Source organism: Ciconia boyciana, chromosome 5 (genome assembly GCF_034638445.1).
Source record: "Ciconia boyciana chromosome 5, ASM3463844v1, whole genome shotgun sequence".
Classification (NCBI taxonomy): domain Eukaryota; kingdom Metazoa; phylum Chordata; class Aves; order Ciconiiformes; family Ciconiidae; genus Ciconia; species Ciconia boyciana.
Genome location: NC_132938.1, coordinates 49,987,810 through 50,002,862, shown reverse-complemented (window position 1 = coordinate 50,002,862; position 15,053 = coordinate 49,987,810). Strand labels below are relative to the sequence as shown.

Below are 15,053 nucleotides of genomic sequence, written 5' to 3'. Positions count from 1 at the left end.
CGGTGTTTACCGGGCTTAGCTCATGAAAACTTGCGTTAAGTTCTCTTCCTTTTTTCTTCTTCAGTTTGCTCACTTCCACTGCACCTCCTTTTCTAGAGGATTCTTCCCTTACCATTGCCCATTGCCCTTACCCTCATGAAGTTGTTAATGTTACCATGAAATACCATTTGGCTTTGGTGTTCATGTTCTAGACAGATGAAAGGAAACTGGGAGAATACAGCACTTCTGAGTCAGTTGTTGGCAGTATGCAAGCCTAAAAAGACCAAGTTCCAAATATGAACCTAGTGTGTTTTACAGCCATTACAACCAGAGATTGTACTCTTTTGTGAGAACTCCCATCTGCAGAATATGAAGATGCCATATGGATGACATAAATATAATAATTGGACTCGTTTGGCATCCATGCATTAGGAAAATCTTTGCAGCCTTGGTCAGGGCTTACGCTGCTGTTAACAAAAAGACATGAACAAACATATATCCAAATGTGACTGAAATGCCTTGGAAATAATTTCACCCTTGTCCCTTTAAAATTTATGGCTGATCTACATTACAATTTTTATTTGCTATCCATTATAATGCTCTGCTCTTCAATTATTTACAGCCTATTAAACTGTGATAGATGTTGGGCTTTTTTGCAGTGCTCTTTTCCAGAATGAAAGAATAAAACTTAATAGCTAATTAATGCTGTGTGCCCTTGTGAATTTAGTTATATGACTGTACTTAATGTAGTGATGTCTCTGTTGGTATTAAAGCATTACCTAGACAACCACATGAGAGATGCTGGATTAAAACCCTGCTGAATGACAACGTAAAGATTACATTAGCACTTACTTTTAAGTAACGTTCAAGACTTCCGCGTGCAGAAAAATCACATTATAAAATAGGATTTAACATCATGCGTGGCAACAAAATTGTAAACCATGTTTTACTGACGTTAGAGAGATTTCATAAAAACTGTGAACTGAATGTTGTATTGAAATCATATCTGTTTAATCGTAACCATACCCAAACAGAAGTGACAGAACTTCCACATCTGTGTGTTTGTATTTTTTTATGTAGTTGCTGATGAATGTTATGATTTTAAATGATCTACAGTTCTGTTTTCTCTGCTTTTTGTTTATAGGAGGAGTTTGGCTACAATGCAGATACGCAGAAACTTCTAGCTAAAAATGGAGAAACTCTTCTCGGGGCTATTAACTTTTTTATTGCCAGTGTGAATACATTGGTGAATAAAACAATTGAGGATACATTATTGACTGTGAAACAGTATGAAAGTGCCAGGTAGCTATTTTATGTCTAGCTATTTTCATTACAAACTAATCTTCAGGAAACAGACTTTGTATCAGCTTAGTCCTTGTGAGTGACTAACCTGTCAGATAAAAACCTTATAACACAACTCTCATATCATTAGGATTTACAGTTAACTGCCTCATTGCCTGTATCTTCAAATGTTTTGTAAATGTTCTGCTTTACTTGTTAGCTCTATATCTAAGAGTAATTTTAGCTATTTTTTCCTGCCTGCTGGATTAAGGTGGCTTTGTAAGCAATGTAGCAGTGCAAGAGTAATCCTTTTATTTAGCTATGTTGTAATAGGTGAAATAATTTCTTTGACTGAAAAACATTTAATCTTGTGCTTCTGTTGATGCACAATATGTGCAAGTCACACTTCAATTTTATGCAGATGTTGCAGGCTAGGTTGGAAAGGTGAAAATAAAAAAGAAATTTCTTAATGAGTGAATAATATCTAGCAGTAGATAATGCATTTCCTGCCCTGGAGAAGGTTACTTTCAGATATGGCATAGTAGTCTAAAGCCAGGTTCCCTTCTCCTGCCAAGGTTTGGACTTGTGGTCCTTTCTGATGCTTGGTTCCATTTTGACTTTCTTTCACTTAATAGGATAAAATATGTTTCTTTTAATTTGCCAAAGGATGTAGTTTATGCTGGTTATTTTTTGTGATTTTTTTACCTTTTTTTAGGTAAAAAATTGCAAACTGCTTGAGTTTTGAAGTTCTCCCCCCCTTGTTTTTATTGTTCTGTTCTAATGTTTTATTTATAAGCAAAATAGTAAGTTATTGTTTAGATATTTAGGTAAACTTCCAAAAGGCATGAAAGGCAGAATTAATCTGAATGTAAAGTATTGCTTTATTTCTTATATTATTTAAAAAAAAATCAGTTCACACATCTTCCAGGTATCCCCTTGAAAATTTATACAAAATACATCTGCAAACATTGTTCTTGCCAATCATTTTCAATATATGGCTCTTCTCTCCTGAAATACCTTCATTACTTTCCTTTTCTGTTCATTAAAGATACCAAGTATTTTGCCATTTCAATAAGGCCAATAAATTACAAAGGTTCTTGACTTACATAGCCAGTCTATCATTTTGCAATGTGAAAATAGGTCACATATATTTCTGTACTACTACTTCCCTGTCCCCAGTTGCACTTCAGCATTCATCTGTTCCCCTCTTCTATGAACTCTGTATTGGTTTGTTTCCTTTTTGGAATGAAGTCATAAATTATTTAAATAAAGCCTGAATCATAGTGGCAATGAGAATCAAAGAGCCCTGTGAATATGATAACTCCTTTTATCTATGAAAATGTTGTATTTTATTTTGGAGCAGTTATACCAACTGAAAAGTTGTTTTTTATAACCAGTTTTTAATCCTGATTTGTTTCCAGTTTTAGAAATGTCTGTTTGTGAGAAAGCATATTTGAAAAGCCAGAAATAGGTTGGTTTGTTCCATTAAAATTGGTATCTATCACATGCTGATACGCTAGGTTCCATTATTTGAAAGCTACAAAGTAGTATGGAAGGAAGAGCGAGGCTTTGGGCAGGACTGCCCATGACCCTGGAGTGATTTCTGGCTATTGTCTGTTGCTTTACCTGGTCAAAGTGCTAGATGGCTGTCAACAAAGGAGCATGTTGCATAAGAGGAGGAAGAAAAAAGTTAAGAGGTTTTTACTACATTTGTCTCATCCACTTGCAATAATGTTTCAAAATATAAAAATAGTTTATCTGGCAAGGATCCAGTGTTTGGTAGACTTGTATGTAACACTGGAAAGCAGAAGATTAATTTAGTGATACAATCTTTAAACTACTAACATTCCATAGGTGCTTTTCTCACTTAAAAATGCTATACGTTGATGAATAGAAAGCTTAACTTAAATAAACTTTCTTGAAAAAAAAAATTACTTAATGTTTTTGAAGACAAACCTGAATATTCAAACTTACTTCTGTATTAAAAAATACTTTTAAGACATTTTGATTTTTTCCATTAAAATGAGAAAGAAGGTATGACTGGTCCATCTCTGTTCATGTAATAAAATGGTACAGCCTAATATGGAAGGATATCAAGGAGGTTTATAACTGTTTTAATAAATAGTGGTATATGAAGACTAGTTCATTCAATTAAAACATTGTCAGGTATCTACAGGCAAGAGCTTATACCATAACATCAATTCTGGTTTTGCTAGCAGTATCCAGGATAGATAATTTGGAGAGAACACAAGTAAATTAGAAAATACTTTTCATCTGTCTTATCTAGAAGTGGGATATATACCTTTGGTGCAGAGTTAGCTTAAATACTTACCTGGCTGTTAGTCTTAACGTTCTTTCTTCCCTTATCTCCTTCAGTGGTGGTATTGATCCAGAGAGTCTGACTTCCCTAGGAAAATAAGATAGGTGCTCAGTAGAGTATAAATGATGCATCATCTTTTTGCAGCCTGTTTATCCATAGGGCATACAAGTTCTCGCAAAACTATTTGTGGAAGAGCTATAAAGCTGTTCCAATTAATGCATACAGAGAAGCCGAGAGCATGCTGAAAAAGCATTGGGACAGAGTTTGGTAGAAGTGAGCTGTTGCTCAAACATCTAGTTAAAGGGGATGTCCTGCACTAGGTGCTTCTCTTGCTCTCTACACAAACTCTTCACTGAACTGATTCAACAGCAGAAGAATAACCTGAAAAAACAGATACTAGCTTTATCTGGGTTAATAAGCTGAGATGGCCCAGGAAAGGCTCTGACCTCTGAAGCTGGGTTAGTAAGCTGAAATGTCCCAGAAAAGGCTCTGACTACTGAAGCCAGCATAAAACAGTGGGTTGGGAGCATGTGGCTGAGACAGGAACAGAAGTAGGAGGGTATTGAGGCAGCTTTATAGTACTTCAGGGTGTTTTTGCTTGATGAATAGGAGGAGGCAGAAAAAAACTTGCCCAGGTCTTTTATTTTTTCCGTACTTGACTTTTTTGTTCATCTTCTGTTGTACTTGGCCCTACATGTGAGGTCTGTTTTGAGACACTTTGCCTTTAGATTTTTTTTTTCCCTCCTCCTCTTTCTTCTCAGGATTGAATATGATGCCTATCGAACAGACCTAGAAGAGCTGAATCTTGGCCCTCGTGATGCAAACACTCTGCCAAAGATTGAACAATCACAACAAGTGTTTCAAGTGCATAAAGAGAAATATGACAAAATGCGTAATGATGTATCTATCAAATTGAAATTTTTGGAAGAAAATAAGGTAAGCTACAACTTCTGATATTATGTTTAGGAGTTTTGTCCTGTAAGTTTCTGCTTTGCTAGAAATACTCTTGTTGTTAGATCTTAAAATGTATCTTAATTTAAAAGTAGAGCAAGCAAAATAAATAAGCTGAATTTTCTGAGTTCTTGCTGTACCACCAGATGACACAGTTTTAGAACAGGCAACCTTAAAAGTCCCTAATCAAGCTGCTCCAGCTACAAATGGCAAACATTAGGGCAGTAAGTTTCTTGGTGATATGGGAGGTTTCAAGTTTGGAAAAGCATTACTTTCCCAGTTTATCGCATTTAATGGTTAAACGAGTCATACAACTACTGATTTAAGATTCAAAGTAATACTTATTTTTGACAACACTGTCATGAAGGATATGCACAAAGTGAGAGAACTGTGAAGAGGCTTCTTGAAAACTAAGCTTTCTTTAAACTAATAACTTGAACTGAGAAATACAACTTAATTCTAAACAGGGGTCTTGAACTGTTGGTTTGAAGGTTTTTTTCCCCATAATATGTTTATTCCAACCGTACCATTTTATCTATACCGTCTTAATGATGGGATTCTTACCTGTCTTATTCTGTCTACCAGGCAAAAATAGAATTGCCATACAGAACACACTTTTAAACTGTGCTTTCTTTGATAAACAAGTCTTTCTAAATTGTTTCTAATTAGGTGTAAAAATTATGGTCTTTCAAGATCTGATTTTTGTTCATACTCGTAGTAAATGAAATGGTTATATCATCTGTGCCTATATTTCCTCTGTCTTCAGAGGGAGGAAAATATGATCAAAACTTACATAAAAGGTAGTAGTTTTTCCGTTTGTCCATGTCTAGCAGTGGATTAACATTTTCAGTATGGGTTAATTCATATATTTTAAAGATCTGAACATAGGTAACAACTGCTTGTCAAGAGAATACAGGAGTGGCCCCAAATGACAACAGTAGCAAACCATGCTTCTTGCATGGTAGGAGGAAACTTTAAGGGAAAATCATGGGGACAAGCTAAACCAATTAAAACTGATTATTATTCTGAATTCTTGAATATATTATCATATATGCAGTTGCATCAGCTACTTAGAATAAAGGTGGAAGACAGGAAAAAAACATGAACTGTCAACACGTGAGAAGAAAAAAGTGGAGAAAATCAACAAACCTTTTGGTTCCCAAAACCATATATGCTAAAAATGTAGCTCCTGAGCACTGTTACTTTATATAGGCATTTGCATTAGGACCAGGGATCTGGAATCACATAGCCATTTAGCACATTAAGAGTTGATGAACCAGATCATCAGATGATTAAAAACTGGTATTGCCCTGACTTTCATTTGTTGTTCTTGCTGAACTTGTAGCCCATTAACTTTCCAATGGAAAAAAATCCATATTGAAATTAATTTTCTTGAACAAGCTGAAGTCTAATCTAAATGCTGATACTTCTGCTTAAATTAGAAAATGCTTATAAAAACTGAATTTTAAAACTATGCAACGTTGAAAATGGGTATACTGAAGGTGTGTCTTTTTTTTTCCCCCTTTGTTTTCATCTTCGAGTAAGTTGTTTGCTACTAATATAATGTACTTCTGTTGAAATTGTTTGATCCTTCCAGCTCATATCTGTACAGGAATTCTGATGCTTAACTTCAAATTGGTTGAAAATAGCACTTTCCCTGCTTCCTCTTGGTTTGCATTAACTATATAGCAGACTGATCAATTTGTGCTTATACAGATAGGAAAGCTTCAGAGTAAAAGCATTTTATTTCCATCTTGTACAAAAAAGTTTCCATATTTTTTAAAAAAAACTAAATTAGATAATTTAGGGAACACTGAAGTTGTCTTCCTAGTGAGTGTCTTGAATTAGATCAAGCATCGTGTTAGCAGTCACAGCCTACAAATTTTGTTTCAGAAAGAGATTGTTTTTTCCTTCCTGCCTTTTCTTTTAGATTAATACAGAGGGGACTTTCACATACTTAAGCCTTTTTATCAATGGTTGACACTTCTCAGTTTTGACACTAGAGATGTCAAAATATTTACTGAAGGGTGTATGTAATTTTGTTCCCAAATAAGCCATAGAAAGGACTTCCTTTACAGTCAAATACTGGCTTAAATATGATTATCTACTGACAGCTTTACTCAGGTAAGCTTTACTTTGGTGTTTTCTGTTTATTGTATAGGATTCTCTGTAGTAAACAGTATGTAATCTTAATCCTAATCCTAAATTTTCATTTCAGGAGCACTTTTTTCCAGCTTGCATACGTCTCTGACAGTTTTTGTTCTTCTGTTGCCCAGAATGCTTCCTGGGGTGTAGTGGGAGGCAGTGGTTATCTGAGAGATGATGTTCTTACCAATCTGACATCTTTATTCCTTTTTCTGGTGTCAACCGCTTTTTTAATTAATGTCAGTGGAGGGCAGCTCCTGTTAGACCTCATACTTGTCCTGCAGCTAGTATTAAGAAATTGGAATGCACAACTGATTTGCTAGACAACTATATAACCATTATAAAAATTACTTTTAATTTTTAGCTGCATATAAAGTATATGTAACTGCCCTGAAGTAAATTACTTTTTATATTTTAAAGGATTACTAACTCAGTAAGTATAGGATCAGTCAGTATAGGAACTAGATTTTAACTTCAGTTAGATTTAATAATCTCAGATGTTCTACGTTTTCCAAAGGTATGTGATAACAATTGCTATGATCCATCATAATTTAAACATCTATAAGTACAGCATGTGCCTAATATGAAGGAGAAGAAAGAAAGGAGAAAGACACACTCATACAGCTGTACCCATTGTGCTCTAACTCAGCTGCTTCAGCTGTGGTAGTAGTGCACTGTTTAGGAGATAGCTTAAACTGGAGACCATATATGATGTTGAACTCCCAAGTGGAAGGGCAATTTTGATATTGTTAAGCTGTTACAGTAGTCCTGGGGAGGGAATTATACTGGTTATATTGATACTATATCCTTGGTAACAGGAACTTGCCGTCTATCCCCAGGACCGTGTTGGTGCCCGTTTAATAGAATGGGAGATCAAAATAAAGGGAGATCAGACAGACAAAATACTGGTTTTACTCAGTCTCTCACAAAGGGCCTTTTTGTAGCCTGTTTTAGAAAGCCTGTGTTGTTGCAGGCATATTGCATACAAGGCAAATGAGGGTTAGTATTTGAGCAGCTATATCAAGGCATGGCCTTTGCCAGACTCATCTTACAATATACTAGAACATGCAAATCTCTAATAATCAACTTTATTAATATGTATTGTCATGATGCTGAGTCCAGATGTGAATTAATATTTGTTCTGAGTCTAATTAGAGAAGCCTTTTTAGGTAAGAAAATGGTATGGTAACCATATAATTTTTCTGTTGTAGATTGTAAACCTTTTGGCTTCAAGTCTTGTATATATTGATACAGGAAGTAGTACAGTGTAGTCTCAAGCTTAGTTGTTGTTATCACTTCTGTGTTGAAAACAGAATTGTATAATGAAACCTTACCATAGCAAAGCAATTAAGCAATTTAGGGTTTAATTTTAGATTAGATAAATCAGTTCATGATGATCTCCCAATAAATATGTTTTTACAGTCTGACCAATATTAAGTATTTTAAAAAAATAAAGTGTATGTTTTTGCCTGATAAATTAATGTCAAAACAGAATCCTAGATATTCCTTTGTAAATGTACCTCCACTAGATGCACTCAGTTATGTTCGCACTCAAAAGTTTTGTTCCATATTTGGTTAAGCCTGACATATGAGGAGAGCAGGGCAAAATGGGAGGTCACTGCAAAGGAACTATAAAGCCATTTTAACTGGCTGGTGGGCTCTGGTTGGTCTGTGTTGCCGCAAATGTCACCAAACAGTGATAATCTAGCTGGCCCTATGTTTAGGGGAAAAAAGGCATCATGTGGTTGCAGTCTCTTTGTGCCTCTTCTGTGTTTGTATGTTAATATTTCAATTAAAAGCCCCCAAAGGTTCAGAGAACTGAATTACAGTAAAGCTGGGATTGAGAGTTTCTGTCTGTAAAACCAAGATATAGAAGACTTCTATTCACTTTCATTATAGCGTTAGATCTTGAAGTTAGAACTGATTTTTTATGTTGCTGCAGAGTTTTATTGGCGCTATCCCTAGCTGGCAGAGTTCTGTAGAAGTTTGTGGCATTGGGTAATGAGTATAAGAATAGCTGCAATCAAAATCTGTAGCTTACAAATAGTTAATTTTTTTTTCAGTAAGGATGGTGGCCTGTTCTTAGTTTAAAGATTTCTGCCACTGAAAAATTTTTGAAAAGGCATTGTTTTTTTGAGAAAGGGAAAACTGTTGTTCATGTATGCACTTGAGAAATGTACAATCTTTCTGTAAAGAAAGAAATTGAATGCAATTCTATGAGTTGTACTTCAGGAGTTTGATGTTTAAATGCTTGCTTCTACAACTGAAAGCAATATGCAATCTAATGGAAACCCAGATGACATAACTGTTTAGACCAAGTAACTTCAAATAAAGATAGCTAGGGGAAAGGATTATGAGAGTTGTGAGGAGGTACAAACTGACAGAAAGATTACAATGGGGGTAGACTTTTTGGTCGTTGAGATGGCTGAAACAGTCTGAATGAGGAGGATGTAAAGAAATCTATACTTAATTAGCCACGGAAAATATGGTGTTCAGACGGAGGTGGGGGGAAGAGGATAATATTTAAAAAGAAATGAGATGTTAAGAGCATACAGAGGAAATGTGAAAACACAAATCCAACCCACAGTATCTTCTGTATATGGAACTTAAGTCTTCTTAGGGCATGCCCAGTTTTTATGCTTATTCACAAAGTTCAGTTTTGTTTTGAGACTTAAGTTTGCCAAGTCTATTATGGAGTGCTTACTCTGCTCGTAATTAGGAACAAATAGGTGTATGTAGTTAATTAAGAAGGAACAATGATTTTAAATGATGTTCAATTGTAAAACATGATGGCTTTCTGACAGGCATGCTAGTCATACCCTGTAACCTGTATTTTAGCAGTATACCATTAACATTCTTTTATTGAAAGGCAAATCTTCAAATGCTCATTCACTGGAATAGGTGCTACAGGTTAGTGCTCACGAGTTGGCCTTTCGCGCGGTAGTCTGACAGTCACTTCAAGGCTTTGCTGCAAAAAAAGAAGTGGTCCCTTCATCCTCTATCCCCCTTCCCCCACATTACCTTCTGTTGTGCTTACAAAAGTGTTTTTGCAGCTGTGCGGAGAATCAGATTGGGGAACTGATCCAGGTTAAAGCAAATATGTTGTTGTCTGGTTAGTTTTAATCTAGATCTGTTCCCTGATCCAACTGACTGCATAACTGCATGAATGTTTTGCCAACAGAGGGCTAAGGTGAAACACAGTAGGAATCAATGGCTGGATACGGGAGTGGGCAAGGCTGAGATTCTTTCATGGGAAAACTGGCTAGGTTTGAACTTGGCTTTAAGTGAATATTTGTTGTCCAGTTCTTACCTGTGATTGCAGGTGTTTTTGCAGTGGACATCAGGTGATTTGAAATGTTACAGCTTTTTTTTTCTCTTAGCTGGCTGCTGCTTCATAGTAGAGCTCATAGTAGAGCTTCTTTGTGCAGTGTCAGACAGTTTAAGTGGTCTTTTTCTAGAAATTTAATCTTAAAGTTGCCTGAATGAAGCTATGCGTAGGAAGATCCCACCATCACTTTTGGGATTCACTTAGCAATCGGCTTCTGAAGGAGGAGAGCAGAAATTGTAACATCTTGAACCTCTGCAACCAGTTTGATAACAATCACAAAATTTACACCATGATGAGGTAGCTCTGGCTTGGGGATAGAACCTCATACAGTGAGGTTAGCTCTGGTAGTTCCAAAAACCCCACCAAAACAAAACATTTTTTCAGTCCAAATCATCTGCTTCTACACTGTCAATTCCTGCCTCTCTGTGCATGTGCACATATACTTGAGCCTAGGTCTGACTGAATTTATAAAATTATCAGAAGGTTTCAGGGCACTTCAGGAAAGCTTTGTGTTAAAAAGCTACCCTAACAAAGTACCAAATTTGGCCTCAAATTCATGAACTTGGGCTGGGAGGGTGGATTAATTATCCTTATTTTATTTGAGTTCCTATAAACAGTAGGAATAAAACTCTTGTAGCATTTTAATAATGTGCTAGAACTAGCTTGGACTGCCTGAAACTTTGCATGTCAATGATGAACAAATCTGCTCAAGAAAAAAACTGTACTTGCTAAATTTTTTGCTCTCGACTTTCAAAAGCAAACTCTTGATATTGTTGTGACATTTTCCACTTGTATGACTTAATATTTTTGGGGTGAAAATACAGATTTTTATAGATACAAAAAATATGCCTATATAATTCTATTCCCACACAAACTGAAAGAGGCCATCTTTCGTGACCCTGAAAAGCTGAACTGTAAGTTTGTTGAACAAGTGTAGTTAGCTATATTCTACATTGCCTAAATATTAAAATGACTGTACCTCATGAATTTGGTGAAGTCTTCTATTGTAAATGAAAAAAACATTGTCCCAAGATATGATGTGTACTGCAGACTCCTTTCTAACCATGCCCGCCTCTCTCATGTTTCTTTTTGGAGAGCTTTTTGATGGAAGAACCTACCATTTTACACTGTTGATGAGGCAAAAAGCCTATTTCATATGTATTAAGTTTAAATTAGCCTGAATTTTTAGGGGAGAAAACACAGGAATACCAGTTTTCAAACTGTCAGAGCAACTTAGACCAAAATTTGGGTCACCAAAGAGAGGTTATCACTTAAGTAGGATACTAAGGTCTGTACAGTTGTCAGTTTATGGGCAAAACTTAATTTATGACATGAGACTATTCAGTAAAAAAAAAAAAAAATTGTTTTATACCATAAAAGAAATTTCAACTTTTAGTGCTGAAACTTTTATATACACCAGTATGCATGCGTGCACACGCACACATGTTCAGCCCCTTTTTCTCTAAGTATTTTATTTTAAAAGTATATTATTACATTTCTGTGTAATAGTGTAAATGTTACACTCTTTGTAATAGCATGTCTAATACATGTTGTGTTTTTTTTTAATTTGAGATCCTTTCTTAAATTAAGGCAATAAAGTATCTCTGTATTGAGTTGCATGCATTTCAGAAAAGCATGTTAGCCAGATAACCTGTTGAAACAGGCATGGCCAACTGGTAGGCATAGGCCAAACCTGGCCCAAGGACAGTTTTGCTTGCTAGCATGACAGGAGTAGACTTTTCCTTGTGGATTGTGCTGACAAATGGGGTAGTGATCCAAAATTTGAGCAGAGAAAGCTAAATCTGCTGCCTACCACCTCCTCCCTTTGAGCTCTGTCAGCCACCCTGTTCCTCTGTTCTCTTCTGTGTTGGCTAAACGCTGTTGGGCTTAAGGTCTTGTAGGCTGAAAACAGGCACAGGGCCACCACCTTAGGGATTCGGGCTCTGACACAACAGTAAGGTTGTGCTGGGCTGAGAGTACACTCAAGAACAAAAAGGACAGGTTTTGGCTGCAGGAGAAACTGGACAGATGCCTTTTCCAGCATACTACTGTTCATCATTCACAGCTTCAGGTTTACTGGTGTGCTAGGATGAAAATGTAACATTTGTTTAACCTTGACTTCATCAGTGCTATAGCTTGTCATCATAGACTAGACTGGAAGAGAAAAACGGTGATGCCTTCCAGCTGCTCTTGTGTTCTTCTCCCCAAGTTTTGATTACTGCTATGACCTGTGTGTTTCACGACTACTTTGCACAAATGTTATAGTCTAGATACTGACCAAGTGCTGTCAATAATCCTGTGTTACAGGAGATGAACAAGAAATATTGCTGGGAAAAGAACATCAGTTTCATCTGACTTAGGTATAGGTGAGCTGGAAAACAGCAACTCCCTGCAAGGGGGCAAATAAATGAACTGTATACTTAGATAATGCATTTGTCATGTACTGTCTCAGGGAAGTCTGTTTGGCCTTTAGGTAGGTATATTAAACAGAGCTTTGGCATCTAATTTCAAGGAATCAAGTACTTGTAATCGTGTTTGATATTTGATAACATTATGCTGTTTAGTGAATTGCTTTTGATCCATGCATACTGACTTGGTATTGACTGTTAACCACACTTTATGAAAACTCTAAATCACTTCAATGTTAAAGAATTTTGTATATGCATTTTGTATTTGTATTTTTAAACTTTTATTAAATAAACCTGTATGAAGTCTGAGCATCTCAAATACACCTATTTTTTTTAAATGACCTGTGATGACGTTAACATCTGCCTCCTCCTCTTAACCTATCTCTGTCCTTGCCTGCAGGTTAAGGTATTGCACAATCAGCTTGTTCTGTTCCACAATGCCATTGCGGCATACTTTGCTGGGAATCAAAAGCAGCTTGAACAGACACTTAAACAGTTCCACATCAAATTGAAAACTCCTGGAGCAGATGCCCCATCCTGGCTTGAAGAACAGTAATCGGATCAGAGAAGAGGACCCAATGTTAAATTAAAATCTTTAAATCTGATAATAATTAAGGGTTGGGGTTGAAGGACTGTTGTAGTGATTCTTGCACAGATAGCTTTAATTTTTTTCCCCTTTTATAATACTGTAAAAATGAATTTGGTGGGAAAGTGGGTGGCTTTAACCAAACATAATTTCTGTCATTTCAAATATAGAGCACTCATTTTGTATGTGAAGGTTGGTGGTTATTTCTGTAACTGGGATGAGGGAGGGAGGGGAAAGAAAACTATTATAGATTTGCACTGACAAAATGATGTTTGTGATTTCTGGTCATTTTGGTGGCTAGTCAAAATATTTCCAAATGGAGGTTTACATGATTTGTACCAACATCTGGTATTTTATAGATGAATATAGAAAACATCTTTAGTAATTTTCATATGACTTTTAAAAAGAAGAGAGTTAAAAGAATATTTTGCAGATTAATAATTTAAGGCCTTTGTGGGATATCTGCATATAAGGCAACAGTAGCAGGTGGTTCATTGACTAGTGGAATTGTAGCAAATGCCTTTTTTAAAGATGTACCTTTCCATCATAGGTTCAAAAAAACCCAGAAAAACACTAAAGCGAGAATCACTGTCAGTCTGAGGCTTCTAAGCACACATTTTTGCTTTGCACCAAGTGGTTTGCTGAGTGAGGCCAACCATGCAATGTACTAATTTCATTTAAAATTTTACTTTCTCTATGAAACAAATACCGTACTAGCCTTAAATCACAGGTATGTGCCTTTTTATAAGATAATATTTTCCACCAATGTACATAATCCAAGAACCCTCTCCCATAATGGTTTGTCAATTCCCAACAAGGGGAAGGAGACTGTGTAAATGCTGTTTTGTTTTACACTTAGAGCAAGTTAAAGCTTTCGTTAACCTTCATGGACATGTATAATTTTGAGAGAGGAAATTGGACCAGTATGGTTTTTCTATTTAATTGAAAAGCATACTTTGGTAATGGGAGTAACATGGAGGATACTTTTTTAATTTCTCCATCAATCGTGTAGTCCTTAAATGTAAAATTCTATGTCAATTTTATCAGACATTTTAAATTCAATATATTGGAGTCCTCATTTGCACATGTTATGTTGCTTTGTGTTCTGTTAAGTAAAATGAAATACTTCAAATATGTTATTTACAACAGTGTGGATTGTATGATTTATGTACTGTATGTTCAAATGCCTTTCAGCTGACGTTCTTAAAGTTTTCAGTGCTTAACACAACTGTAATGTAACTGTAAATCAAACTTTTTAATCATTCCTCATTAAATTCTTGGCCTGACAGAGCCTTCTTTATGTTTTTGTTCTGTCAGAATCTCTTGTAATAGTTCATTTACATCCCCCAGAATGTATATCCTATGTGAATTTTGTATTCATATTAAAGGTGTTTGCAGTCAAACTTCCTTGACTTGTGATGGTTAAGAGTAGAACCCAGCTTCTGCAGTGAAAGCTTAGTCCTGTTTTTCAGAGTTGCCACCCCTGCCCAAGAATTTCTGGTAAAGCAGTACTAGGTGGTAACACTGATGCTGTTTTATTTCAGGATGATTTAGTACTGTGCAAGTTCAAGTTGAATGTAAATTCATAGTGAAACAAATCTTTCAGTACATGCAATTCTTGACTTAAACTTTTAAAGGAAATTTCATTACATTTACAACTTTTACGAAGCTGTTGACTTCTGCTGTCTCTGAATCTTGGCATGTGTATGGTATGATGGTGCAAGAAAAGTTAGCTGTATAACAGTACAGTTGAGCTAGGAAATGCAGATAGCAGCATTATAGCAGGGATGAAGAATGCAAACCTACTGACTACAACTGAAATACCAGCTTTCAGACCACTATAGGAAAAGGATACATATGGAACATGTGCCATTGGTTTCTGATTCATGCGTCTCCTGCTGAGGATAGTCCCTGCCCAGAAGGAACTGATCTGTCAGAAATGGTAAGAGTGAACTTGAATCTGAAATTGCCTTATGCAGGAATGACCCATGTGGCATTGTGTAACCCTCAAACTTTTCCAATGGCTTAAAACTGCTAGAGTCTCTTCACCTGGAA

General features: G+C 36.0%; 1 protein-coding gene across 8 annotated transcripts in view; it reads left to right on the top strand.

The window, feature by feature from the left end:
• Positions 1–14,395, top strand: part of ARFIP1 (ARF interacting protein 1) — a 46,088-nt gene extending 31,693 nt beyond the window's left edge. For all 8 annotated transcript variants that reach the window (XM_072861776.1, XM_072861781.1, XM_072861779.1 and 5 more), the window contains 3 exons: positions 1,124–1,281; positions 4,342–4,516; positions 12,813–14,395. In XM_072861776.1, the coding sequence (XP_072717877.1) occupies positions 1,124–1,281; positions 4,342–4,516; positions 12,813–12,968 (489 nt within the window). In that variant the 3' untranslated portion in view covers positions 12,969–14,395. The remainder of the gene's footprint in view (positions 1–1,123; positions 1,282–4,341; positions 4,517–12,812) is intronic.
• Positions 14,396–15,053: the final 658 nt, after the last annotated feature.